Consider the following 27,555-nt stretch of genomic DNA (forward strand, 5'->3'; position numbering starts at 1 on the left):
ATGAAGATAGGCTTTCACAGTAGCATGATTAACAAGGCATCTAACAAACATTGGATATACTCTTCTATTGGGATGACTTCTTGCAGCAAAAGACACAGTAGGTAAAGCAGGGTGAATTTTTGTATATAGGTTGTTACTTCTGTTAGAAAAAGCATTCCATTCAATTTCCGAGTTTTCTTTAAATTCTTGTTTCCACAGCGAGACTAAATCACTTCTATTGAGCCAACTAATTTTTAATCCTTTTGCTGCTTTTTTAACAAAATAATCTGCTATGGTGTTACCCGAGATACCAGCATGTCCCTTCCTTTACCCAAAACAGGAGTCTGAATTATTTCTTTTAACACCTTCGCTGCGCCACCAGTTGAAAAAGACTGGTAACTACATTTACAGAAATTACGGCTAAAAATAAATATATGTATTTCCACCTGGCGAATAAAGTACAAAAGAAACGCTTTGGTAAAAACTAACATTATAGGTACCTATATTATTGTCTGAAAAAGATCTATCTAATAGAGGGATACCAGTTGTATTCAAGTGGTAACGCATACAAGTTATTTATTTTTCATTGTAAGATTCCCAAATGAATTCATCTGGTAATTAATTTCATTTGTAATTACCAGTTTGGTTTAGTTATCTCGGTCGAGCCATAATAGTGTTTAAAATATTTGTATAAGAATTGAGTAAAATGAGTAGTAGAATTGTTAAATTAGTAAATTTGGCATTGCAGAATGCAACTACAAGTGGTAGTTGTGTAGACCCCATTAGAATTTTGATTGGCGCCAAGAAACAATTATAAATACTTTGAGCTAATCAGAGCAACCATTCGGACTGTGATTCTAATTATGCTCCTTCTGAATTCTGAACTAATTCAGATAATGACGAATATAAATCAGTTCTGCGAAAACATATACATACTGACTAAACCCGAAGGGCCTGCTACCAAAAAAAGACGAAATTGTATGGAATTTTACAAAAAGCTGAGAGAAACAATGAATAGTAAAGAAGCTGATAAAAAGGTTTAAAGTTACTACATACTGCAGCATATGCGAGGGAAAACCTGCTTTATACCATGTTTTAAGTTTAAACACAATGCATAAATTTTAAAACTTATTCTTACTAATAATAATTAGCTTTTGTTATTTTTATATTTTATGAAAAATATGTATTTTGTTCTCAATAAAAGTTTTGGTTTTATTTTATTTGAAAATATTATATGCACTTCTTAAAAAATTTTCAATTTTTGCTTCACCAAAAGGAATATGATACAGTTTCTAGCAAGTTTGTCTATTCCTTGTATGTATTCAACTATTACTACACATAAATCTTTAAAAAGTGGCAGATAGATCGCACTCACATTTCTTAAGAACTACCAGTCTATTGCGACTGGTGTATCTAAATACAGAGTTCTACAGTACCAGTCAATTACAACTGGTAAGCATACAAGATAATAATTGAATTTTTTGTAACTGCAGCGAAGGTGTTAAGTAACTTTAGTTGATTTTCTAAAATTTTGACAATACTGTTTTTGTATATATAATTATGCAAATTATCTACAGCAGACAACACAGATTTTGAATCCTACAGGATTACTATTTGTTGATCAGACATTTTCTTCTCAATAGTCCATTCCAGAACTTGATATATTGCAAACAGTTCTGCGGAATAAATAGAACATTGTTGGTTTAATTTAAACATTGTTTTGGATATATACCACACAACCAACTCCTAAAATGGATTTTGACCCATCTGTGAAAATCCTATATGGCTTATTAAATTTGGCAAGTTGTTTCTGAAGTTGAATGGTGTTATTATCAAAAGTAGGGTAGTTTTTATTTTTTATTGTATTGTTAATACTGCCGTCCTAATATGAAAGGTCCTATCTGCAAAATTTGGTAAAATGACTATTGGCTCACGGCCTAGGTAAACATATTATCTATGTATGTACAAAATAAAATTGTCCTATAAGCATCTTAAGCGCCTTATCATATACCTAAATGGTTTGTCCTAACTGACTAAAAAGCAATGTTAACATAAATTGTCCTATCTCACATATGCTAAGAAAAATTGTCCGTTTTAACTTTAGAAATGCAGTTTTAAGCACTATTTAAGGGTAGCATTTTATACTGAATGGCATCAGTTGGGACAATTTTGCGTAGTACGACAAAAGCATGTTTGTAACATAACTTCAAATAATTATTTATAAAAGATATTTGTTATTGTCAGACATTGGGTGTACGCTCATGTTTTTTGTATTTTAAGTAAATATATATTGTGAGAAATGGATGAAGGGTAAGTTTAATAATGTTACCTTAGGTATAAGCAATAACTGATTGTAATTATTGTTTGTAGTAGTAGCAAAAAATATAGACGTATATGCGTCTATATTCATTGGTAGTAGCAATGTAGCGTCACTTAGCCGGAACAGCGATAAACTTATAGTATTTAGCCAAAATAGAGAATGATCCAGAATATATACCTGGGCCGTTCAATGAATCCGATATAGAACCAGAAGAAAATGACTTTAACTTCGTTCAGGATTTCATTCAAGATATTCATTTTACAGCTCACAATTATAGTTATAGCTCACAGTTGATAAAGCTAAGAGTAAACTGTATACAAAAACTGGGAAATTAAGAAAAAGAAAACAAATTATCAGACAATAATCGAAGAGCAAGAATTGAGCCCACCAGTGTTGCTGTTTTAATAGTTCCTTAATCAATATATGAATCTTGATAGTGTGCATCCCAAGACCTTGTTTTATTGGATGAAACTTTGATTAATTCAAAGGAAAATAAAACAATTTTCTGGCAAGACAACAGTGTTAAAAGTGTATGTAATCCAGTGAAGTGTATGGTGGTAAACTTTTTATAATTTATTGTTCGCGCTTCAAAAGGATTTGCTACTGAACAAGTTTGTTTTGCTCAAAATTTAAAGTAGCTGATTATCATGGGAAAGTGAACAAGGGAGATTCCACTAAATGGATAAGTGAACAAGCAGTTCTCAATTTAGAAGAGCCATCATTAATTGTTATGGATAATGTTTCAAATGACAGTGATCTTTTAGAAAAGTAACATTCGATTGTTTCTACTAAAACAGGAATTATTACCTGGTTGAAAACAAACATCCAGTATCACACAAAACCTGAATTAATACAAATTGCAAATATGAACAGAAAATAGAATGCCTAGGTATATAATTGCTGAGCTACTAAGAGAGCACAGCTATGAAGTGTTGAGACTATAATATTTTTCATAGTAAAATCATTTCATGTCAGGATTTATACAAACTGATGACACTTGTATGTAAAATTTCCATAAAATTAATCAAATTTCAAGTTCAAATTTCCCTAACACAGCTAAAAATATGACAAATATGGAGCTGCTCAATCTTTCATAGGTGCAACATGGTATTATAATAAAAAAAAATGTAGTCATGATTACATTGAGAATTTTACAATTACAGTAGAACCCCGATTATCTGTGCGCGCTTTATCCGGGCGGTGGATTCTCCGTGCCGCATATTAAATTGATCATCCGTGCGCGGATTATCCGTGGCTAACGGCCAGAGGTTGGTGGCGCCCATGAACGCTGAAAAATGCACCGAAACATTCAAACATTCATCGCTGAATAATGCAGCACCGTGTAAACATTCATTTCGGGGAATCACCAAGTTTTCTCGTATTTTCGTCAACTGCTGACCGGTTCGTTAGTTGAACGTAAACAGGCGCACAATATGCAGCATATGGGTGCTAATGAAAAGCGTAAACGCAATGTTTTAACTATTGAGCAAAAAATGGAAATTTTGAAACAATTTGAAAATAAAATAAAAAAATCCGAATTACAGAGCTGTGTAGCTAAAGCGGACAGTGCAAAAGCAATCTCTAAAAGGGTTTGAAACAGAAACCACTATGACCAAGTGGTTCTTGCAGAAAAGATCAATGGAGGGTTCCAATATCAGGACCTACGTGTGCTAGGGAAGCTGAAAAGTTTAACGAGCAGTTGAAAATTAAAGGCACCTTCTCGGCATCTTCTGGTTGGCTTTACAGATTTAAAAAACGTCATGGAATACGAGAATTAGCTGTTCAAGGGGAGAAATTAAGTGCTGATGATGTAGCTATGGTAGAATTTTGCTATGATTTTGAAAATCTCAGAGCACGACCTAAAACCTGAGCAAGTGTATAATGCAGACGAAACTGAGCTTTATTGGAAAGCAATGCCGAGAAGAACCCTTGTTGCAGGCTCAGAAACTAGTGCACAAGGTTAGCTTTAATTCTTTTTACGTATAAAGTATTTTTCAAAATATTTTTTTTTAGGTTTCAAATCAAGCAAAGACTGTATAACAGTTTTATGCTGTGCTAATGCCTCAGGATCCCATAAGCTTAGGTTAGTCGTCATTGGAAAATCCAAAAATCCGATGACTTTTAAAAATATAAAAACACTGCTCGTTGATTATTATAATCAAAAGGCAACTTGGATGGATCATGTAATTTTTAAACAGTGGTTTTTCCAAAAATTTATACCTAAGTTGGAGCTTATCTACAAGAAAATAATCTTCCACCAAAGGATGTACTGTTACTGGACAATCAGGATACGCCATCGCATCCTGATGTAGAGCAACTAAAGTCAGCAGATGGGAACATATTCGTAGCATATTTTCCTCCGAATGTAACATCTATTGCCCAGCCAATGGACCAAGGTGTTATCGAGGCCATGAAAAGGCTTTACAGGAAAGACCTTATGCTTCAACTGTTGGGAGAATGTGATATTGTGGGATTTTGAAAACGCCTAAATTTAAAAGAGGCAATTTATGTTGTAGCTCGGGCTTGGAGTGAAGTGAAAATGGATCATATTAAAAAATCATTTTATAAAATAACGACCTTAGAAGATATGGAAGATGAAGACGGTAATCACGTAAATGAAGGTGAGCTATTGGTCGAAAACATAGCATCTATAGCCTTACAAATCAAAGGTTTGGAAGAAACGAACAATAACGAAATACAGGAATGGATAGTATGTGATCGCCAAGAAACAGGGTATCAGATTATGAATGGCGATTATCTTACAGAAAGTTCTGACACAAGTAGTGATGATGATGAGAATTGTGCTGGCAATGATTGCGTCATTAAGACAAGTCATCGGGAAGCAAGGGATGCAGTAAATGTACTTATTCAATATTTTGAAGAACAGCCTGGAGCTGATGACATTCATGTACTTCAGCTTAAAAACATAAAGGAAATTATAAAGTGTAGAAGTTACGAAGCTCAAAAACAAACCAAAATTAGTGATTTTTTAAATGATTTTTTTTTAAATATGTAATGTTTATACATAGCATATACATTATGTAGAAATAATAATATGTATGTACTTTTATTTTTTGTTACATGTACGTTGTATGTATCACGTTTCTGCTCTTCGTTTGACACATGTATTTGTCTAAATAAATTATTAAAAAATAAATTGAGGTCTTTGGATTATCTGTATTTTCGATTATCCGGCGAAGGCTCGGCCTGGGCTGGCCTGGATAATCGAGGTTCTACTGTATATTGATTAAATATACAAAAACATTTCTTATTATTAATAGTATATATTTTATGCAACAATTGTTTAAGTTTAATAATCTAAAAAATAATCATTTTCATTAAATATATTAAAAAATCATATGCCAGTGATACAATAAATAGTTTACAATCTTATAGTAAGAGTTTTGTTTACGTTTCTTTTCATTTGTAAATCAGTTTGATTCGCAACATATACTTAACTTTGATAAAATCTATTTATAAATATTTACATATTAAATATAACATAATAGCTTTAAAACTAATTATTGTTCTGTATTGTGATTGTGTTTGAAAAATGCCAAAACAACTGAATAGTCACTGTAGAGAGCTGGTGGCTTAATTATACATTTTTCCTGTGATCTTTTATATTATGGATTAAACATATCTTGTTTTCCACATTATTGAAAAATGAAAAAATTTTGAAAGTGTGAATATTTTCTACATTTTAAAAATTTCGTTGACTATTGTAGCATACAGTGGAACCTCGATTAACTGTCTCTCTATTAACCGTCACCTCTGTTAACCGTCAGGGTCCATACATAAGTTATATTGACTACATAAGTAAAAATTTAGTCATCGATTCATTTTGTTTGACCATTGCGATAAGCCAAACGAAATTCGTTGAAATGTAAACGTGTAATTATGCCACCACCGCATTTTTTGATGTATCTAAATAATTGTTGTTCTTATTCAGGGCTCTGGATTAAATTTCAATAGGTAATGATAAATGATACGGTGCTTTTAATTTTTAGAATCGCAAGCCGAAAATAAAAACGCACAGCTCTATAAATATTACAGTGGTGTGTTACCATAATTCAGTTTGATTCAAATTCGAACATTGATTGTGTCACTTAGTCGTTTGATCAATTAAGTTTTGAAAAATGGAACCTTTCACATCTGGAGCATCAAAAATAAAAAGTGTTATTTTGTCAGGCCACAAAAAAGCCACAAGTGAATCACTCGACACGGCTCTGTATTTGTGGTTCGTTCAAAAAAGAAGCGAAGGTGTTCTTTTGCCTGGACCAATTGTTGTCGAAAAAGCGTTGTTTTTCAACATGAAATTGAATGGCGATCCTTCATTTAAAGGAATTAGCGGTTAGTTGGAAAAGTTCAAAAAATCGCCACGGTATATGGGAACTGAAAATCGAAGGTGATAACTTGACGAATATAAAAGAAAGTTTCAAGCTATGATCGATGAATATGGTTTGACACGCGATCAAGTTTCAATGCGGATGAACACTGAAATTGGTTTAAACTACAAAGCATTACCAACGAAAACACTCGCTGCACTGTCTGAATATGCAGCCGGATTTAAAACGCAAAAGGAACGAATCGCAGCAATGATGTGTTCAAATGCAAGTAGTGACCATCGCCTTCCTTTTATTATCGATTAGTACAGCAAAAAAACCACGTTGTTTCAAGGGCATAAATATGAACGCGCTTTCCCACAACATAATGCATGGATGTCCCAGGAAAGATTCGCTGACTGGTTCAAAAAGGTATGTACTGCAAACCAAAATTTGTTTATCTATTTTTCTAACGTCTTGTTGATGATGTTATTGCAACTCACAAAGATTCGCGTAAAGAAGCTATAGAATCTGCATCAATTCATCGAGTGGTATTCTCGGCAAGAAGAAGCAAATAAGGGAGATTTGATTATTTTACGTCGATTAAGAAATTTACAAATTGCAAAATGTGAAGTAACAATAAAACAAACAAAGATTTCGGAATATTTTAAATCAAATTGATTCGACTGTACTAACATAAATCCCTCTTATATTGTCAAATAAAACATACAAATAAAATTTGAGAGTTATACTATGACTTTTTATTTTTTTTTAATGTTCTCTTAACCGTCTTTTCGATTATCCGTCATACCCTTGGTCCGGTGCCCTGACGGATAATCGAGGTTCCACTGTATTTCTAAATAGTTGACATTTTAAAAATTCCTCACTTATTAACTATTCCGATGTTTTGGTAACTCTGTGGGGTTCTAATGTCCTAAATCTTGAATGATGAATGAAAAATTCAATGTCCTCTTAACACTGTGAATTCAACACTATTGAATTAATTTGGACAAACTGTAAGTTATAATACAATAAGTCTATTGGTAGAGATGGATATTCTGATAATGCTATTGTAAATATGAGGAAAAAGGCATTAAATTGGTGTTACAAAGAAATTTGGGAAAATGTGTGAGACATACATTGGAGAAAAAATATGGATGACATTCTACATTCAGCCAATCATAATAAACCCTGGTTATATGAGTAGCTCCAATGCTGACAGTAAGAAATCTTAAATTTATGATTGTATATGATGCGGAAATAAATATTTAAAATAAATTGTTTTTTATCCAGCTCAAAAGTTTCCTATTTTTTAATTTATTTTACATCAGTTCTTCATTTGAATTTTGTTGCTGCTAATTTTTGTAGGTACATTTTTTTCCAATTTAGTTTGATAACATGTGTAACCTGCATCTAATATCTTATTATGATTATTACAGTTTTAGTAATTTTTTATAAATAATGCCCATTTTGAGGCTCAAAGTTCTTCGATCTTGAATCCATCAATCTCCTTTAACAGTAGTACAAATAAAGTCATTAATTAATTCTGAAAACCATAGTTAACACTGAATATACAGAATAATCAAGATGATGGAGCCACGAGGTAAATTTATATTTAGTTTTTTAGATCATAACCCATTATTTGTGTATATACAATATAAACACTTTTATTTCTGATTACTAAATATTGTTCTGAAACTATTTTCTTGTGACATATTCATGCAATTATTCCTTTTAGTGGGAATAAGGAACAACTTAAGTTTAAAATAAGTTTATTTTTGATGTTTCCATTTCTATTTCAGAAATCATTCTTAAAATATGATTTCTGAAGTGGAAATTGAAACATCAAAAATAAAGTTATTTTACACTTAAACTGTGGCTTATTCCCATTAAAAGTAGTAAATCTGATTACTAAATCTATAGGTTTCTGAAAATTGGAAAATCATGTTCTTATAAGATGTAACTATATTCATTGTCAAAATCAAATGAAATAAAAAGAAGTATGTATAAAAACTTTCACTGTAATATTAGTGGCCATTTTTTAATTCTTATAAAAGAAATGTGTTTGGATCACATGTTTTGGTTTAATTCAGATAATAATAATGATGACAATGTGCAAAGATTCAATGGGTTTACTGTAAGTATATCATTATTTTTCTTATTTTTTATAAAATCTACCTTGAATATATAGAATTATATATAATAATAGTGTTAATTTGTTAGATAAAAGCTAATAAGCATGTTATCTGTAGAGTTGTTGACATATTTCTTTGCTTACTTTCAATACATTTTCAGGCAGAATTAAACAGATTGGCAGTTATATGACACTTGTATTTAAGAAAAAAGAATTGTAGATGCATACACATATAGGTAGATCAAAACAAAGAAAAAATTTACATAAATCCTACTACTCTGTCATGGGACAATTTATTAAAGAATCTCATGCAAGCATATTTGGCGCCTTTTTCTGTCATGGGGTAATGACAGAAGTTTCTGTCATTAATCTGCGAATGGGGTAAATATACTTAATCTCCCTATGGTTATAACTATGTGTAGGTAGATTCATTTCAAACAGATGTTTATTACTTAAGATGAATCGTAGACATTCCTCAATATATATTGCAGGTACTGTTAGTTTTTAAGACTCCTCTGCAAGATTCTCCAAGTAATATTTTTGTAATAATTCTGAGTATTTGTTTCTGATGGAAAAATATTTTATCAAGTTCATTGCTTCTACCATAAAAAAATCAAAATACTAAAGATTCAAAGTTTGAAAATTAAATTATTTTTAGGTAATTTTTTTTAATATTGTGATAATACTCATTAAAATAAAGCATACTGATTGCAATGTCAATGTTTACATCATCTAACAGAATATTAATTAAGACATTCTAGGTTTGATCTGGTTGTTCTAAACATAAAAAAATTTGTTTTTTGTTAATTTATAATAATTAATCCTTCACTGGAGTACCACTTTAACATTTCTCCATAAATATTGACAGATTCATTTAGTAGAATCTCCAAATGATTTGCCCTTACTAGAACATCAGCAAGCATTTCAAATAGAATCATAAGTAGCTTAATAATACATCAATATGCTCATATAAAACCAAAAATTATAAATAGGTACATACCTACTTAGTAATTTGCATGAATAAGATAAAAACTATTAAAAAATCTCATATTAAACATTGCATGGAAAAAATTATTTGCATTTGATAGGAATAAAAAAACAAGAACTTTATTCATACAAAAAGTAACAAATTATTATGAAAATATTTACCATGTCAACTAAACGATTCCAAAATATACATTTACAAAAAAACGCCATGTTGATCATTCAAAACGAAATTAATATTCCATATTACTGAATTCTGGACAAGTTTAAATAAAGTTGCAAATGCCATGTTGAACAGAACAGGCTAGTTCAGCTGATTTGTATAGACACGCCTACTTATTTAGTTAAAGCATAAACAAAACCGGTAGTTTCTTTTTATATCACCATCACTCCATTCTTGTCTTAGAATATACTTCAAATTTTGTTAAATACAATTTATGAAATTATTTTCCATTGTTAAACAAAAAAGGTTATCGACCCTTTTATTAGTGTCACATAAAATATAAAAGTGTCAAACAGGTAGTTTACATTAGATTATTTAGTTAAAAATCTTCTATTATACACATGCATAAGATATACCATCCTTATGTAATAAAAATAAATAAATAATATTCAATCAGAACTAAAGAGCACGCGCAAGTCCAACATTATCCCATTGACTGTATTAACCCTAATACTACTCCCGTTGCGCAATTTGACAATGCAGCAATTTCTGATCATTGGTAGCGTAGCCGCGGTAAAGGCGTTTCGCCTAAAACAACGTCGCGACAGCATCGAAGAAAGTTATTAGTTTATTATGTATTCTATTAGCAGTAACTTTCCCGTTTGACCTTAAATCATAAATAGAAAAACAAAAAAGTAATTAATTTTTAATTTAAAATATGACAATCTGAATTTTAGGAACAAATAGTCATATTTCGATATTTATTTTTAGATGTACCTATTCAGAAGTTATTAGATATATTCCAATCAGGTGTATGAATACAGAAATTTTTTTCATTACACATTATCCCTAAAGAAATCTTACTTTACATCATGTGTCTGTTGATATATTTTCCAAATCCAACAAAACCATTTACCTAACCAAGCAAGGAGGGATAAAACAAACCAAAATTGAAGTATCATCCTTGTAGACTGTTTAATAAAATACGTCGCAAGACCATGATTGTATGAGATAAATTTACGTATGCATTGTGATAATGTAAATCGCAAATTTGGCAACTTTGTTTGCCCTCTAATATTGGATTGACGTTGCCGATGTTACAGGTACGAACAACAATCATTATACTTGGGCTATTTGTATTTGCAATGGGTGTAAAAAGACAACATTGCAAGAAAAGCTCGCTCCCGCGAGCTCAGAGGTGAGCTCTCTATTGGTTAGACACAGAATCGATAGGAGAGTGGAAGGGCAGGGAACCGGACGCACACAAGCGCTGTTGCCAGCGTTTATTCTAAGCAAAATATTCATAAAGACCAAAATCGCTTGCGAAATTTTGTCAGTAAACAAATACAAAATGTGAAGGATATTTTATATTATTAATTATTTATGAACATTTACAGAAATGTGAGGATAATCTATGTCAGTGAGAAAAACATTTTTAAAATTAAAAATCACATTCTACAAACAAACTACATTTACTTTCCAATTCCAAATGGCATTTAAAAAATTATGTTGCTTACTAATCTTTTATAACACGCTTTCCGCTGTTGCCAGGTCAAAAATGTTCTATACATTGCCGACAACAAACATCTCACTAAATTTGATAAAACAACTGTTTATAGAACTAAAAAGAATTTACATAAAAAGTATTTTACAGAACTCACCTCCCACTTTGAAAAATATAGGAACTAATTTTAGAATATGCTCAGATTCATAATAAATCAGAAAATAAAAAAAAAAATCGGAGCTAAAAACGAGATTTATTCAAAACAGAAGTCGATAAAAACAATTAAACACATATTAATATAAAGTAGAGGATCTTATGGGAAAGGAATCAAAAATATGTCACTCACCTCAAAAAAGCCTCTTCGATATTGTATTTTTCAATGTAACAGCTTTCCAAATGCACAATACTGCTTTTTAACGATAATAGTACGTTTTCACAAAAAGAGAACAATTCTACACTCAAATTCATGAAAATAAAATTATGACACATTATGTTCTACCTCCTGATACGGTGACCGATTAGCGACTGGCTGCTCTTGCAGTGCTTTGCTTGCCTGCCTACAAAGCTTGTTTGGAACAGTTCATTTCATTTAGAAGACTAGTTAATATTCAAGAATTTTTGAAAACCTGCTCTCGTGATCGCTTTTAATAATAAGTATTTAAAAGCAGTTACGATTTAAACAACTTTTATAACTAAAATATATATCAGTATGTTAAATAATAAAGTAAAATTAAATGGCAAAAAGTGCAAGCCCATCAGTACTCCCCTAACAATAATGGACTAGTCTGGAAGTAGAATCATGGGATAGTTCTAGTGTTGGTATACTTTACTGCGAGTGCGCCACATTGCACTAAAAAATATTTCAAAAATGGCGCGAATCATCTATTATTATTGAATCCTAAATAAGTTCGAAAGTTATTATTGAATCCTAAAAAGTTCGTTTATTTTTTTGTATTTTAAATAATATAATTTAATAATAAGTCTATACTTGTATTTATATTATATGTACGTATATTACTGTATACCGCAAGGTTACTGCACGCGTCTCAATATTTCGCGTCACCCTAAATGTTATTTCGGTACCAAAATTATCTGTTAATTTCTTGTATTTTTTATTTTTCAATAAACTGCAAACTTTTAATGATCACATTATTTTTTATGTATCTATATTATTAAATTATTTTCATGTTTAAAACATGATTAAGCTACAATTGATTGTAATCAATGTTATTTGACGTTTCCATTTCCACTTCGGAAATCGATTAAAAAAAAAAGATTATTTTAAAATACTGAGTAAAAACCAACAGTTCGTTATTAGTTATACCTAATTAATTAATTAATTAATTAATTAAACAAAAACAACTATTGACTGTAATAATAGTTCAATATTTTTAAATAATCTTTTTTTGAAAATGATTTCCGGTGTGAAAATGAAAATCTATCAAGGGTTTTGTGTGTGTGTGTTTGTGAATTATTGGCTTCGGATTCTCTGTCCATTCGCCATCATACCTTTTTGGAATTATTTTGTATTTTTTGTTCGGAATCTCTAAAGCAGTGCTCCTTACTTTCTTCTCGTTTGCTATACAATCATAGTCCTGCTCTAATTTTACAAAGAAATATTTTCTATATATCTAATTTTACAATTATAGGTACATTAGATTTTTATTTCTCTTCTTTTTTCTCATCTTTTTATCTTATATAATTTGGGATATTAGTTATAGGATACAATTTGATGCTCCGGGGTCGATCAGAGCATTTAGACGAGACAGGTGGACCTCGGATAGACTTACGGCTTTGCAGGAAGGGAAAAAACATATGTTATAAACTTAATCTAATACATAAAATATGTTTATAGAAAATTTGATAAATATTACAATTTTCTGAACTTAATAATTGGGTTAGGTTATATTGTTTGGTGATTTTGGGTATTTTGGTTATTTCTTCACTTAATACTTTTACTTCATTACTTATTTTAGAACAGCCTAATATCATGTGCTCTATTGTACCTTCTTCTCCGCATGGACAATTAGGAGAATCACTTAATTTTATTGTATATTTATACTGCGGAGTTAAAACATGGTTGAACCTTGATCTGCACAATACAGAGAAAAACCGCTTGCTTCCCGACAGTCTTGAGAACCAAGATTGGCTAGGTGGCTCGGTAACTATGTTTTTATAAAATTTTCCTTTTTGACTGCTTCTATACATTTCTCTTCATTCTCCTAGTAATATGGGCTTTACGTGGCAAGCAATTTCATTGTGAGGACATTTATACCTTAAATATTCTCCTGTTCTATTTCCTATTTTAGCTTCTTCGTCTACTTCTTAATTTTCTTTTATTCCACAATGCCCTTTAATCCAAACAAGTGATACATTAATTTTTTGAGATTGTAGTTCATGAAGTTTAGTAATTATTTTGGTAAAAATATAATTACTATTGACCTGGTGGATATTTTTTATTTTGATAACAGCACTTTTACTATCTGAACAAATTGCAAATGTTTCTTCTGTAACTTTCATATTACTTATATGTATATAGAAGAGCTTCTAATATGGCGATTAATTCTGCCGTATATATTGTTAGTTTTTTTATTTAATTTATAAGATTTTTTAATATTATGTGAATCAAATAGGTATAGCGCAACCTACTTTATTGTTACTCTTTGATGCATCGGTGAATATAGGTATATCGACATCTGGGAAGATACTTTTCTAAATGTTGCTTAAATATGTATTGTCTAATTCTTGGGTGAAATTTTGCATAATCTTGGAGAAAAACACAGTTAATTGGATGGATGTTGTAAATATTTATACTATATAATGGATCTATATGTAAAGAGTGTTAAGTATGTAATACATAACTTAATAGAAGAGTATTTCTTCTATTAAGTTATGTATTACATAGTATGACTCTGTAATAGTTAAACTTTTTTTCGACTTCCAATAACTATGGGTAAGATCCGATGTCAACAGTATATTATTTTTTGGACTAATTCGCTTTTTTTGGAGCTTAATTTAGCTATAAAATTGAAAGCTAAAATCTTTCTGCGATATTTTAGTGGAGTTTCCGCTACTTCTGCAAATAAACAATCAATTGGTGTTGTTTTTAAAGCCCCTAGGCATAGTCTTAGACACTTATTTACTACGTGGTCTATTTTTTCTAGTTGACTTTTTGAAGCTTGGTCGTAGAAGAAACAACCATAATCCAGTATTGACCTAATGTAGAATTTGTACAGAAGGATTGCTACGTTTGGATCTGATCCCCCAATGAAAAAACATTGGAATGTTTTTTCTTTTTCTCGTGAAAATGCAAACTTCTGTTTTTTTCCTGAAAATTTTTAGACCATTTTCATTACACCATTTATTGAGGTTCTTATACGCTATATTTATTTTTTTTGCACCCTTCTTCAATATATTGGCATGGTGAATATATACAAATATCATCGGCAAATTGTAGTATAGAAATGGTCTCAGATTTAATTTTACATTCCAGATCTGCTGTGTATATTAAGTATAGTACAGGGCTTATTATACTTCCTTGTGGTAACCCAATATTGGTCGTTTTAGGGCCCAATATTTCATCATTTATATTTATTGAAACTGTTCTATCGGAATATAGTAATCTGATACCTGAGGTCAAAGCTTGAGAGATTAAATTTAGCATTATCATATGCTAAATATAATCTCAAAAATCACTTCCAGCAAAAAATTGCTGGAAGTGATTTGTTGTTAGTAAAAGCGACATTTATATCACTTAATAGGTTACCTATGTTTTCAATAGTTGAACATCCTCTTCTGAAGCCAAACTGCAATTTAGGTAATTTTTTATTGTTTTCAAGCCAATGAACTAGTCTGACTTTGATCATTCTTTCTAAAGTTTTTAAGACACAAGAAGCTAGAGAAATTGCTCTAGGTATATGAATCTGGATCTTTCGCATCTCGATTTGGCTTTAGAATTGGGATTGCTGAATATTCCTTCCAGCTTGTTGGAAATTCTGCCCGATTCCATGTTGTATTTATTATTTTGCGAAAAATTTCTATACTTGATTCTAACAAACTAGCGAGCATTTTATAATAAATGTTATCAACTCCGGGCGCTGTATTATTGTTAGTTTTGAGGCTTTGTTTTATTTCCATACTTGAGAATTCTCTATCTATATCATCCGTGCTCAGTGAACTAATCGGCCGAATATTTGTTTCCACCCAACTTAGAGCAATTTTATTGAAGAACATTTCTACCAACTCCCCTACCTGGATCCTATTTTTTGGAGGATTAAATGTATTTTTTATTTTCTTTATATATTTCCATATATCTTTTATAGGTGTGTTTCTGTTAAGTTGTTTACAAAAATTTTTCCAAGAATCTTTTTTGTTTTGTAATATTATTTTTTTTGCGACTGCTACTGAATTTTTATATTTTAAATAGTTAGTTAAATTTGACTGCATTTTGTAAAGCAAAAAAGCTTCTTATTGGCATTTAATGGCATTTGCACATCTCTGATTCCACCAAACTTTGCTAAATTCTGATTTGATCTCTGTTCTCTTCTGTGGAATCGTTAGTTTTGTAGTATGATTTAGTGACTCTGTAAAACTTTTATAAGATCTTTCGTTATTACTTTCATCTAATTGTTCATATACTATCTGAGAGAACAAGGACCAGTCAGCTTTATTTAAATTAACTTTATTTTTACACTTAAAAGATACTTGAGTAGTATTAAAATGTGTTTCGATTAGAACAGGAAAATGATTGGAAGTACCTAATGGTATAATAACAGTTTTCCAATCACAATTTAAAGTTATATCTCTAGAGCATATTGTTATATCTACAGCAGATTTATTATTACTTCCAAATCTAGGTATTAATGTTTCGCTTCCTGTATTTAAATAAAGTTACACTCCTCTACAGCACCGAGAAGCCTTAAACCCGATATATCCGAATCAAGGGTTAATTTTTGGGTTTATGATATTTATGGCATATAGAGGGTTCAAAATATAAGTGAACCAAGTCCACTTTTTGTCATTTACGAGTTAACAACGCTATAACATGCACCAACTAGGTAAACTTTTCAGTGTAATAATGAACCAAGTCCTAGTTCTGTTAATATCACCTATAAAGTAGCAAGTTCTAGTGACAGATTGTTATTTTCTGTCAGAATACTACTGAACTAAGTCCAGGTAGTGTTTGTTTACTCTGTACAGTTCTGTGTTGACGTGCCGAACGTTTAGTTATAGCTTTTGACAGTTTATTACACCTTATGTTTATTGGCTACATCGAGTTAGAATGTTGGCTAGTTGTATTATGCGATGGATATTTCATCTGGATCAGGTGAAGAGTGGTCGCTAGGCGAATTTAACACAGGTAAATACAATGTTGTAATAGTTTAGTTTAGGATTGCTAGTCTAAGTGTTTGATATTGATTGAAACGTGTATCACACCTGACCTATTGCAGTAAACATCTAATTTCATATATTTTTTTAGAGGTTGATACTTTATCTATTGAGCTTCGACGTTAACCTCGACGAAGCTCGATAGCTATCAACCGGTAGAGCAGGCAGGATTCCGAAAAGGTTACAGTACAGCGGATCATCTTCTTACAGTCAGAACTCTAATAGAGAAAGCCAATGAATATCACTTGAACTTATATATTGGCTTCGTTGATTATGAAAAGGCATTCGACTCCATAGAACTTTGGGCAATAGAGAGAGCTATGAACAACTGCAGGATAGACTCCCGATACAGAATGCTCATACACAATATTTACAAGAAAGCTAAAATGAAAATACAAATTGATGCAAAAACCAAAGCTATACCAATCAACAGAGGAGTTTGCCAGGGAGATGTTATCTCACCAAAGCTATTCACACTTGGACTTGAAGACGTGTTCAAAGACATTAACTGGGCAGATAAGGGAGTAAATGTTAATGGAAGAGAACTGAGTCATTTAAGATACGCTGATGACATTGTAATATTCGCTACAAGTTTCGAAGAACTACAGACGATGATGACGCAACTATTTCAAGCTTCGGAAAAAGTAGGTCTTAAGATGAACTTGGAAAAAACAAAAATAATGACAAATACACCGAACATTCCAGAAATAACATTAAACGACATAAATTTAGAAACAGTAAGCGAATACATCTACCTGGGACAGATAATGAAAATTAACAAAGAAAATCAAACTGCCGAAATTACCAGAAGAAAAAGGTTAGAGTGGGTAGGATGTGGAAAACTGAGTTGGATCTTGAAAAGCACTAAAATAGAACAGTATTTGAAAACCAGAATTTACGATCAGTGTATCCTCCCTATACTCACGTATGGTTCACAGACGTGGACACTCACCAAGTCCAATATGGATAAAATAGTAAAAGCACAAAGAGCGATGGAAAGATCAATGCTCGGGGTGAGACTTATAGACAAAAAAAAAAAACAAACAAATGGATTAGAAGCAAAACCAAAGTAAAAGACGCAGAAGAACATGCTGCCAAATTAAAATGGAGCTTCGCAGGACACAATGCCCGACTGAAGGATAAGAGATGGAAAAAGAAAACAACTAAATAGTCTGTAGAAAGCTGATAAACTTTCATATAAGATAGATTATTTTGAAAAAGAAATAATGGCGGGATGTTTTTACTATTAATGCTCTAAATAGAGGTAAGTTTAAAATTTAGAATATATAATTTTGTATTAAAATGTTTTCTTATGTATTTTAGTGTGTTGCAGTAGTCTTAAAACTAAGTATATTTACTGTTATATAATAGTTTGACAAATAGTTGACATTTTAAAAATTCCTCACTTACTAACTATTCTGATGTTTTGGCAACGCTGTGGGGTTCTAACGTTGTAAATCTTGAATGACGTGCACACATTTTTGTATGAAAAATATTATACGAATAAAACCTAAAAAGAATATTTTAGTGCTTAATGACAGCAGACGATGAAATCAAATGTTTAAAATAAATTTCATTCTATTACAAGATATTTAAAAACAGAATGTTTTGTTTATTTGTTTCTAACTGTCTTACAGATATGTTTTGTATGGGAAAATACGTTTTATAATTTAATTTAATTATAACAGCAACATAATTCCTACCCCTGTCCACTCAAAATGGGAAAATAAAGATATTTCCCGAGGAAGAAAGCGCCTGAGAAAACTGGAAAGTTAACAAAGGGAAGTTGAATCATAACAGCGGTAAAGAGTAGGTATATGTATGAAAACAAAAATAAATATTTCGCCTGAATCTCTAGGAGAAGTAAAGGTTTCACGCTACTGAAAATATATTTTTTATTCAATTATAACCAAAACAAAACATTAAAAAAAAAATTAGATCACTTTTTAACCATAATTTCAAAATTAATGTGTACGTTAAGCTGTAATAATGGGTTCGAGGTGGTTCAGGCGATCTTAACTACGTCACACTCCTGGGCCAGCTGTCAAATGTCATGCGCAATATCATACCTTGTGTATTCATTGTACCATGTCCTAGGCCATATATTTGGCCATTTAATTTAATAAAGCGATAGCGGCTTTCGCTAAAAGATTTTATCTTTTACACATTTCGCTTAGCGCAGAGGATACAGAAAACGATATTGTCATCGTTTTCGTTCACGGCAGCCAAAGCAGATGGCGCCTTTGTAAGCTAACTACTGTTGTGGTGAAGTTTTGGGAGACATTCGTTGGACTTTCCGAGTTTGAATTTGTATCAGCCCAAGTGTCTGATGAGGCTGGGATAGATAGGCCGAAATGATCATAACACTTTATTGATACCGATTCGAGCACGGGAAGTTTAACGAATTTGTCCTCCTAGGCCATATATATGGCCATTTAATTTAATAAAGCGATAGCGGTTTTATCTTTTACATATATATATATATATATATATATATATATATATATATATATATATATATATATATATATATACAAACATATATATATATATATACACAAACATACAAATAGCATAGCAGGACTAAAGAGCCTCATGCTGCTCTGCACTATTCAGTAAATATATAGATGAAAGTAGCCTCCCATAGCACATCACCGTGGTATGGGGGGGGGGCGAGTGAGGAAAGCCTGGGGAGCATTGGGGCTCGAAGGACTGGTCCCTAATTTACTAGGACCAATCTTTCTCACCTCAATGAATTGTATGCCTGAATGTCCATATGGGTATGCAAGTCTCCGCAGGTAGGGCTTACTTATTTTGGTTGCTGCTTGTGTGTAATTCCATATATCATTTTGCAGGTTGTATTGAATAGATGGTTAAGTTCAGAATGGAACCTAGTTTCGTGGATACAGGTGAAGACCACCACAATGGCAGTGATGACGATCTATATAATTTATTATACCTCTGTGATTTCTCAAATTTTATAAATTACAGAAATAAATAAATTTTTAAGAATATCTGTTTTTTATGTTGATGTTTTAATGTAATGGAAAACAGATATAGTCATAAAATAATAAATAAAAAACTTTTCCTGTACCAAAACATATGTCTCTATCTGATATGTTATACATTTATGGTATACAAAATTGCAAAAGTGTATACTACATTTTTGGACAGAGAATATATTTTGGCATAGAATAAGTTTTTATTTATTATTTTATGACTATATTTGTTTTCCATATAAAATTAGGAACATTTTGAATTTCCCGCCTAAAATTCAGAAATTTATTTTTTAAATTTCCCGCCTAAAATTCAGTATATACGTTTTTAATTTCCCGCCTAAAATTCAGTATATCCTTTTTGAATTTCCCGCCTTAAATTCAGAACCTACATTTTGAATTTGCCGCTAAATTTTTAGTTCCCGATTCCGAACTTATTTGGCGCTAGAAACTCTCCGGCACTTACCTTACTAGGGGGGTACCAAGGTTAGTAGATATTTAAGTAGGTTGTCTCGTAACTATAGACCAATCAAATGCTCGCTTTTTAAAGGCGGGGATACGTCACCCATACGACACTTTTAAAATTGCCATAAGCTTCAATGCTAATATAAGGTTCAAAAACTTAGGTTTTGCAATATATTTTGGGATTTTCTTGGGTATAAGGATGTTAAGTGGTTCTTATATTAGTAATTATATCAATTTTTTTTTCTAAAATCAATAGTCTGATGACAAAAAATAGAATTGATTATAGTGATAATATTGTGTGTTTTAAATGGAGATAACAGTTTATTTCGCACAAAAACCCAAAAAAACAGTAGAAAAAGTTCAAAAGCAAAAATACTAAATATGTAGGAACTAACTTATTATTTTTTTCCTGGAATTTGCAGCATTTTTATCATATCTAGTGGTAGGCAAAAAAAACCAATAGGTAATATAAATAATTTATTATTAGATTAAAATACAAAAAATGATTAGTCCTTCAAGCACAAATCTTCAAGCTATATATACTTATCTCATCTAAAAAATATATCATTATTATAACATACAAAACTACATAATTGTTATGACAAACCTTGATATCACGGCTACGAAAACACACTTCACAAGTGTTTATGTACACAAATAACTAAATAATAAGTCTCTATAAATAATATTGTCCTTATACCTATACTTAAAAATAAAAACTAAACAATAACTAAACAAATAAACGAACTAATGATACTATAGAATAGAGACAACAACCATGCCCGGGTATCTCTTATGGGAGTGACAGTCCTCTGAAATTTGTATTTCCTAAGGACACCAGAGGGCGTAGCATTCATAGCAAAGCTTCGTGACTGCGCAATACCGCAACCAACAAAACAAGTACGCCATTTTTATTGTGGTTTCGACACAGTGTTTGGAGTTGTATTATTTGCGATTAAATAATTGTTTGCTTTTTTGCCATCATATTTAAATAATTACGGTTTTTAACTGTTGCGTTAATGGTTGTAATAATTACAATAAGGATGCTCAAATGCATATTTTTCCAAAAGATAGGGCGGTAAGTAGAAAATGCTGATATAAGATTTTATTTATTTTTTAATAATTGCCTTAAAATGTCCGATGTTGTCCCAAACTTCTTTCTTTCACGTTATGATGTGTATTAGAATTGTTGCCGATATAGAATTAGGTAAAAGTTTTTTAGGAATTAAAATTATCGCCATTAAAAATGTGGCAATTCTTCAATGTTTCAAGAACTTTTTCTACAAAACTTTTGTTCATTTGTCCTTTTGTAAAGCACCTCTAGAAATATACTATGTAACATTATTTCACAGAAAATATTAAAAACAAACTATTTATTTTTTAGCTTTATGATATTTGGATTAACAAAATTGGCAGACAAGACTTGCACAATTCATTTTGGACCAGAAGCCCGCTATGTTGGATTGAGATATAAGTCCACCTTGAAATGTGATGCTATTCCTTCTCTGTTTCTGTGTTGTAATTTATAGAAACTACAGAATAGCCACTGTTTAAACAACTACATTTAAATACATGTAATTAATGTTTATAAAAAAAATAAAGTAGAAAAAGAACCGTTTGTTTTATTTTTGTAATCAAACCCTCAATATTAATCTTTATATTTGAAGAATTACGAGAAGATTTTTTAAAAAGATGCTTTCCTAAGGCCGCCAGATGGCGCATTGTCCAGAAATAACCTACACAGTTTCCTATCTATTCAGTAATATATATTCTTTATCTATGACAACAACAAACGTGAACTCATGATACTATGATTAAGAAGATAAGATATTGCGCATAAGTCGTGACGTAATTGGAGACTTGCACGTTCGTAATGTCAGTTTTTTGTATGTGTCAATAAATAATCTTTATTAAATAGTTTGGAGATATCCTTTTGTGTACGATTATTGTAATTATTAAACCTTTATTTAATATTATTATTTTGCTAATTAAATAATTTCATCACAGAATGCATAAAAATCCCATTTAACTTTAACAAGAATTCAAATCTGATCTCCAATGACGACATGCGCGAACACGACCGATTTTGTGCTACGGGAAGATCCTATCTTGTTAGTCATAGTATCATGCGTGAACTTAAACTCAGACGTGCAGACAACTGAGACTACATTAAAACACACAACCCAAGTTTGGCGTGATTGGTTGGTGGGTGGGTCCCAATTTAAAAATTGGCGGGTTTCATGTTTATTAAAATGACAACTGTTTGTCGCAGGTTATGTATCTCTCTGTTTGGCGTTGTGGTTTGGCGCTTAAACATCTTTGATTAGGCGGTTTTATACCAATTTGCCAATAAGCAAGCACACAAAAAATTTTAATTTAAATTTTCCTCATTTATTTTTAAAAATCTGTTAAATTGTTTTAAAAATCTGTTCGTTAGAACACCATATTTAATTACCTAAGACTTTGTTTTAGAAAGCAATTATGGATTCTGTCTATCCATCTACTTCAACAAGTCCTATTCCATCTACTTCAACAAACTATGAAATTAACTCAGGAGCCTGCCATCTTTGCAGCAAAATATTTAAAAATGTGGAATTACGAAATCATCATATCAAAAGTATACATAAAATAGATGTGTCGAATAAGAAAATAAATCACATTATTTGTCCCTTATGTGAACAAGAAACTAATTTAAAAAGCCATGAGAACTTACGAAAACATCTAAAGGAAAACCACCAGGTGAGTATTGAATTAATAACTTTTGAATTTTCTAGTTTACAAGAATATGAGACATGGAAAGACATGCAGAAATTTGAGACAAGTTATGTTAAACAAAGAGCAGTTTATAAAAAGGAGTATAAGATATTATACTATGATTGTAACAGAAGTAACTTGAATGGTAGGTCCAGTACTTTGTTACTTCAAGTAATTAAAACTTATACTAATCTATATTTAGGATATAAGCCCAACTATAAAATTAGGACAGAGAAATCTGGTGGATCAATTAAAATTAAAGGAGTGTGTCCCTCCAGGCTAATTTGCAAACTGAGAGATCAAGGACAAGTTTCAGTCAGTTACTGGAAAACACATGCTGGACATAAAGAGGAATTAAGAACCATGCATCTGTCAAAAGCAGAAGAAAAAATGATTGTAGAGAAGTTAACATCTGGGGTGCCATCTAGCAGAATTTTAGAAGATTCAAGAAAATTGGAAACACCGAAACTAGAAAGACTTGCCTTATTAACAAGTCAAGATCTCTCAAATTTGTTCAGAACAAGATCAAAATGATATGGTAGCAACGGCTTTAAAGGTTCAGGAATGGAATGTTAACAACAAGAATTACGCTTTTTTATTCAAGAAGGAAGGTAAAGACCAATCATTTTTTTTATGCCTACCACAATTATAATTAATTCAATTCATTTATTCAATATACATTTTTAAATAATATATCTCCTAAGATTGTAGTTATTGGTTTTTTACATGAAAGCTAATTTTGTAATGGAGGTGCTGATTTATGGGGCAAATTTACTAGTTTTTTATTTTACTAGAACAACCCTTTTTGGGTCTTAGTCTGTTTAAGAATACTTCTCCATTCTGATCTATTTCACACTTTGCTTTTCCAGTTTTTGATTTTTAAAATTTTCATGTCTTGCTTTATTTGTTCCTTATATCTAATCTTCCTTTTGTTTTATTTCCAACTGGAATTATTTGTTTATTTTGAAAGGGATTACATCTTATTTCATTAGTTCTACACTTTTCTTATACTGAAGTTGCCTATTTGTATGAATATTATGATATCCAGATCCTGGTATTCCCTTTATAGTTAAAATGTATATCTTATTCACATACAATTTTTTGTTACTGGTTTATATATGTGGCTAAAGATTTGTCTTTCAGAATTACCCTATTGGCTTTCTTCACTTTTAGTAAGTGTGCATGTTTCAGATACATATGTGAATAACTTATCTTATTAAGGTTTTATATAATTGGCACTTAGTTTTTTCTTGTATTATTACCTGACCTTTGTTGTTTAATTAAGCCATGGTAACTCTTATTGGTTATGGAGATTCTTCTACCCAATTATTTGTTAACACTAGTATTGCATATAACTAGTTATCCTATATAGTTTTTTACACTTGAAGTGCTATACTATCCTATAGTTAGGTGTTGTAATCACTGATTACCTGCTGTTTTGCAGCTACATGTATTTTATATTAGCTCGATTGGTTTTCAGTTTACTTGTCCATGCAGTTTGTTCTATCTGATTAAGTTCCTCTTTAATATTTTATACTTTGTTCTTACTATTATGTTAACATCATTTGCAAAAGCTAGTTGTCTGCATACTTATTGATTATCGTTCCTCATGAATTTACTCTATCTACCTTCTTGAGTATCTTCTGCTTCTACTTATCTCTTCGCACATTGCTGCTTTAAGTTATCTTTTTTAAATAAGAACTCAACTGAACTCAAAAAATAGGACTAATGATTACCTATTAAAATATACAATAAAATTTCAGTCTCTTACTATTAATTTATCTTTAATTATCTCTAAACTATAAATTTTGGGTAAACTATAAATTTGGTGTTTTATTTTTATTAGGAGAACAACATGATGTACTTAAAAAAGAAGATTTTGCCTTAGGATTTATGAATTCTGTAATGGAAGATAAATTAAGAGAATTCCCTAGCATAATTTGTATGGATGGTACACACGGCACAAACAAGAGGGGAATGGATTTAACAGTGGTGCTTATTAAAGATGACAGGAATACAGGATTTCCAGTTGCGTTCTTACTGTCAAACAGATTGGACCAAGTAGTTCAAGAGGTTTTTTTAGGTATGTATTATATGAGTAATGACAATTTATAACTGGTAAGTAAAAATAATTTTCAAAAACTTTTAGGTGCCCTCAAGAATAGAATACAGACTGAAATTCATGCGGAACATTTTATGAGTGATGATGGAAAATATTATAATGCATGGGCGAAGATTATGGGCAACCAACCAAAAAAGCTTTTATGTACCTGGCATGTTGTGAGAAACTGGAATATTCAAGGGAAGAAGAAAATACAGGATCCAATTTTGAAGAAACAGATGAAAACTGAGATGAAAAGAATTATTAATGAAACGGATGAAGATCGATTTATGGAGTTGTGCAACAAATATATAATCAAATTACAAGAGGCAAATGAGACAGATTTTTTTAATTATCTGGCAAGGTAGATAAATATATGGAATCATACATTTTAAGTCATCCTTAAGTATATTTTTTTTTGTAGGTATTACTTTCAGAATGAAGAGAGAATCAAAATGTGGGCCCATTGCTACAGAAGAAATTCAGGAATCAATACAAACATGGCGATAGAATCTTTCAACAACCTACTGAAGACCAACCACCTTAGAAGAAATGCTGCAGTATCAATCGAAAAGTTATTGGACACAATAGACGATCTAGTGGACATCAAAATGTGGAAGAGGATTATAGACATTGAAAGACCAAATGCGAACAATTATCAAGATAGGGTTATAGCAAAAGCACACAAAATGGCAGAAACGATGAAAAACAAAGTAGAGGTTAAGAGAAATGTGAAGGTATATGGTCAATTTCAGGTAAAGTCATTTAGAGATCCTAATAAAATATATAATGTAAATATAAGGCAAGGATGTGAAAATGAATGTAAGACATTGTATTGTAGAGTATGTAAAATTTGTATTCATCGCTACCAGTGTGAGTGTGCCGAATATGTGGTGAGGAATACCTTGTGTAAGCATGTGCACTTGGTAAGAATGCATGAGGAGCGCGAGGGAACTAACTCTGTTTTAGATGATGCTGCAAGGTGTTTGGCAGTAACTTCAATTATCAAATCAAGGCATCAGGAGGAAATTAATGAGTTTGTCAGAGGGAAGGTAGAACAGACAAATGTCATCCAGGAAAAAACCAAACGAAGTCTTCAAATAGAAAACTTGGTAAATTTAGTAAAAACCATGGAAGACTTAGATGATGAAAGTTTTGCAAGATTACATGACAAAATTGTGAGGGACATTCAAGGAACAAAGCGCAAAGTGAAAGTGAAGAAAGAATTTCAGGAAGAGGCAAAGAATGTTACAATGAAGCGAAAAATGGAGAAACAGGAATATTTTCCTTCCAAAAAAAAAGGAACTGAGTAAACATTAAATTCGTTTAACAATTTTTTAGCTCACAAGTATTTTTTGTTTTGTATCTGTATTGAATTTTTATTATAGTTCTATAACAAGAAATGTTAATTCTATAACAATATATAAAGTTCTATTTACAAGAAAGTTAGTCAATTTAACATTATTATACATTTTACTTGATTAGTAATATAGTGTAATTTTTTATAAGATTATATGTAGGCACACTTATGGTTAGGTCTGAATTTTAAAGGTAAAATTTGTACATTAAAATAGGCAATGCTGTTATTTATACACTTTTATATTAGAATTTTATTTTTAAAGAATAAAGACATTTTAAACAGCTATTTAGTGTTTTATTTGGTTTGCAATAGTTATTTCCAGTAAACCTCGGCTTTATTTTTGGTGAAATCTAACAGAATTTAGTGTAAGGTTCTCAAAAATGAAAATGGATAAATGTCAATTTAGATTTATGCAAGGCAGGTCTACAACAGCAATTTTTATTACAAGACAGCTAATGTAAAAATTTAGAGTGAAAGAGATAGACTTGCACATAGTATTATTAATCTTCAGAAAGCACATGATGAAGTTATCAGAAACCTGCTGTGGCAGAGATTAAGTAGGAAAGGAGTGCCGGTTGAATATGTGAGTGATGTATGAGCAAGTAACAACTAGTGTTAGAACGATTGCAGGTGAAACTGGCAAATTTTGTGTGAAAATAGGGCTTCATCAGGGTTTCGTGTTAAGCCCATATTTATTCTCATTTGTGCTGGATTAGATAACAACTGAACCTTCTTGGTATTAGTAGAAAAGACTAGAGTAGTGAAGACAGGTCCTTGAAGAAAAAGAATTAAAATTAAGTTGGATATAAACAAAATATTTAGAATATTCTTTTAAAGATGATATTTCAAGTCCAGATAGAGTAGTTGGCTTGGATAGACAAGAACTCCCAAAAGATGATTTTCGGCTTTTAGGATCGGTACTACCGTTTTATCTATATTTCAATTAAAGGTAAAGGAAAGAGGTAAATTAGTTGATGTGTGATAAAAAAGGTACCAAGAAAACTAAAAGGTAAGTTGTATAGGAGTGCCTTAAGACCAGCTATGATGTATGGTACTGAATGTAGGGCAGTAAAAAAAGGGGA

General features: G+C 31.1%; 2 protein-coding genes across 5 annotated transcripts in view; one reads left to right on the forward strand and one right to left on the reverse strand.

Moving 5' to 3' along the window:
• Positions 1–11,960, reverse strand: part of Sin3A (SIN3 transcription regulator family member A) — a 319,966-nt gene extending 308,006 nt beyond the window's left edge. Inside the window, exon 1 of one of the 3 annotated variants that reach the window (XM_072537654.1) lies at positions 11,756–11,960. The gene's annotated coding sequence lies outside the window, so the exon portion shown is untranslated. Of the gene's footprint in view, positions 1–9,907; positions 10,043–10,769; positions 10,912–11,755 lie in introns of those variants that run through there. The other 2 variants (XM_072537655.1, XM_072537656.1) reach the window with 2 other exon arrangements.
• A 10,545-nt stretch (positions 11,961–22,505) lies between these two features.
• Positions 22,506–26,756, forward strand: LOC140445549 (uncharacterized). 2 transcript variants are annotated; one of them, XM_072537657.1, is made up of 5 exons: positions 22,506–23,157; positions 23,215–23,623; positions 24,859–25,095; positions 25,162–25,477; positions 25,538–26,756. In XM_072537657.1, exons 2-5 carry the CDS (start codon positions 23,548–23,550, stop codon positions 26,424–26,426), a joined length of 1,518 nt encoding a protein of 505 aa, XP_072393758.1. In that variant the 5' UTR covers positions 22,506–23,157; positions 23,215–23,547; the 3' UTR covers positions 26,427–26,756. The 2 variants fall into 2 exon arrangements, with proteins under 2 accessions (XP_072393758.1, XP_072393759.1); XM_072537658.1 differs by lacking the exon at positions 23,215–23,623 and having other exon boundaries at positions 22,507–22,997.
• Positions 26,757–27,555: the final 799 nt, after the last annotated feature.

The sequence above is a fragment of the Diabrotica undecimpunctata genome, chromosome 7 (genome assembly GCF_040954645.1).
Source record: "Diabrotica undecimpunctata isolate CICGRU chromosome 7, icDiaUnde3, whole genome shotgun sequence".
Lineage (NCBI taxonomy): Eukaryota > Metazoa > Arthropoda > Insecta > Coleoptera > Chrysomelidae > Diabrotica > Diabrotica undecimpunctata.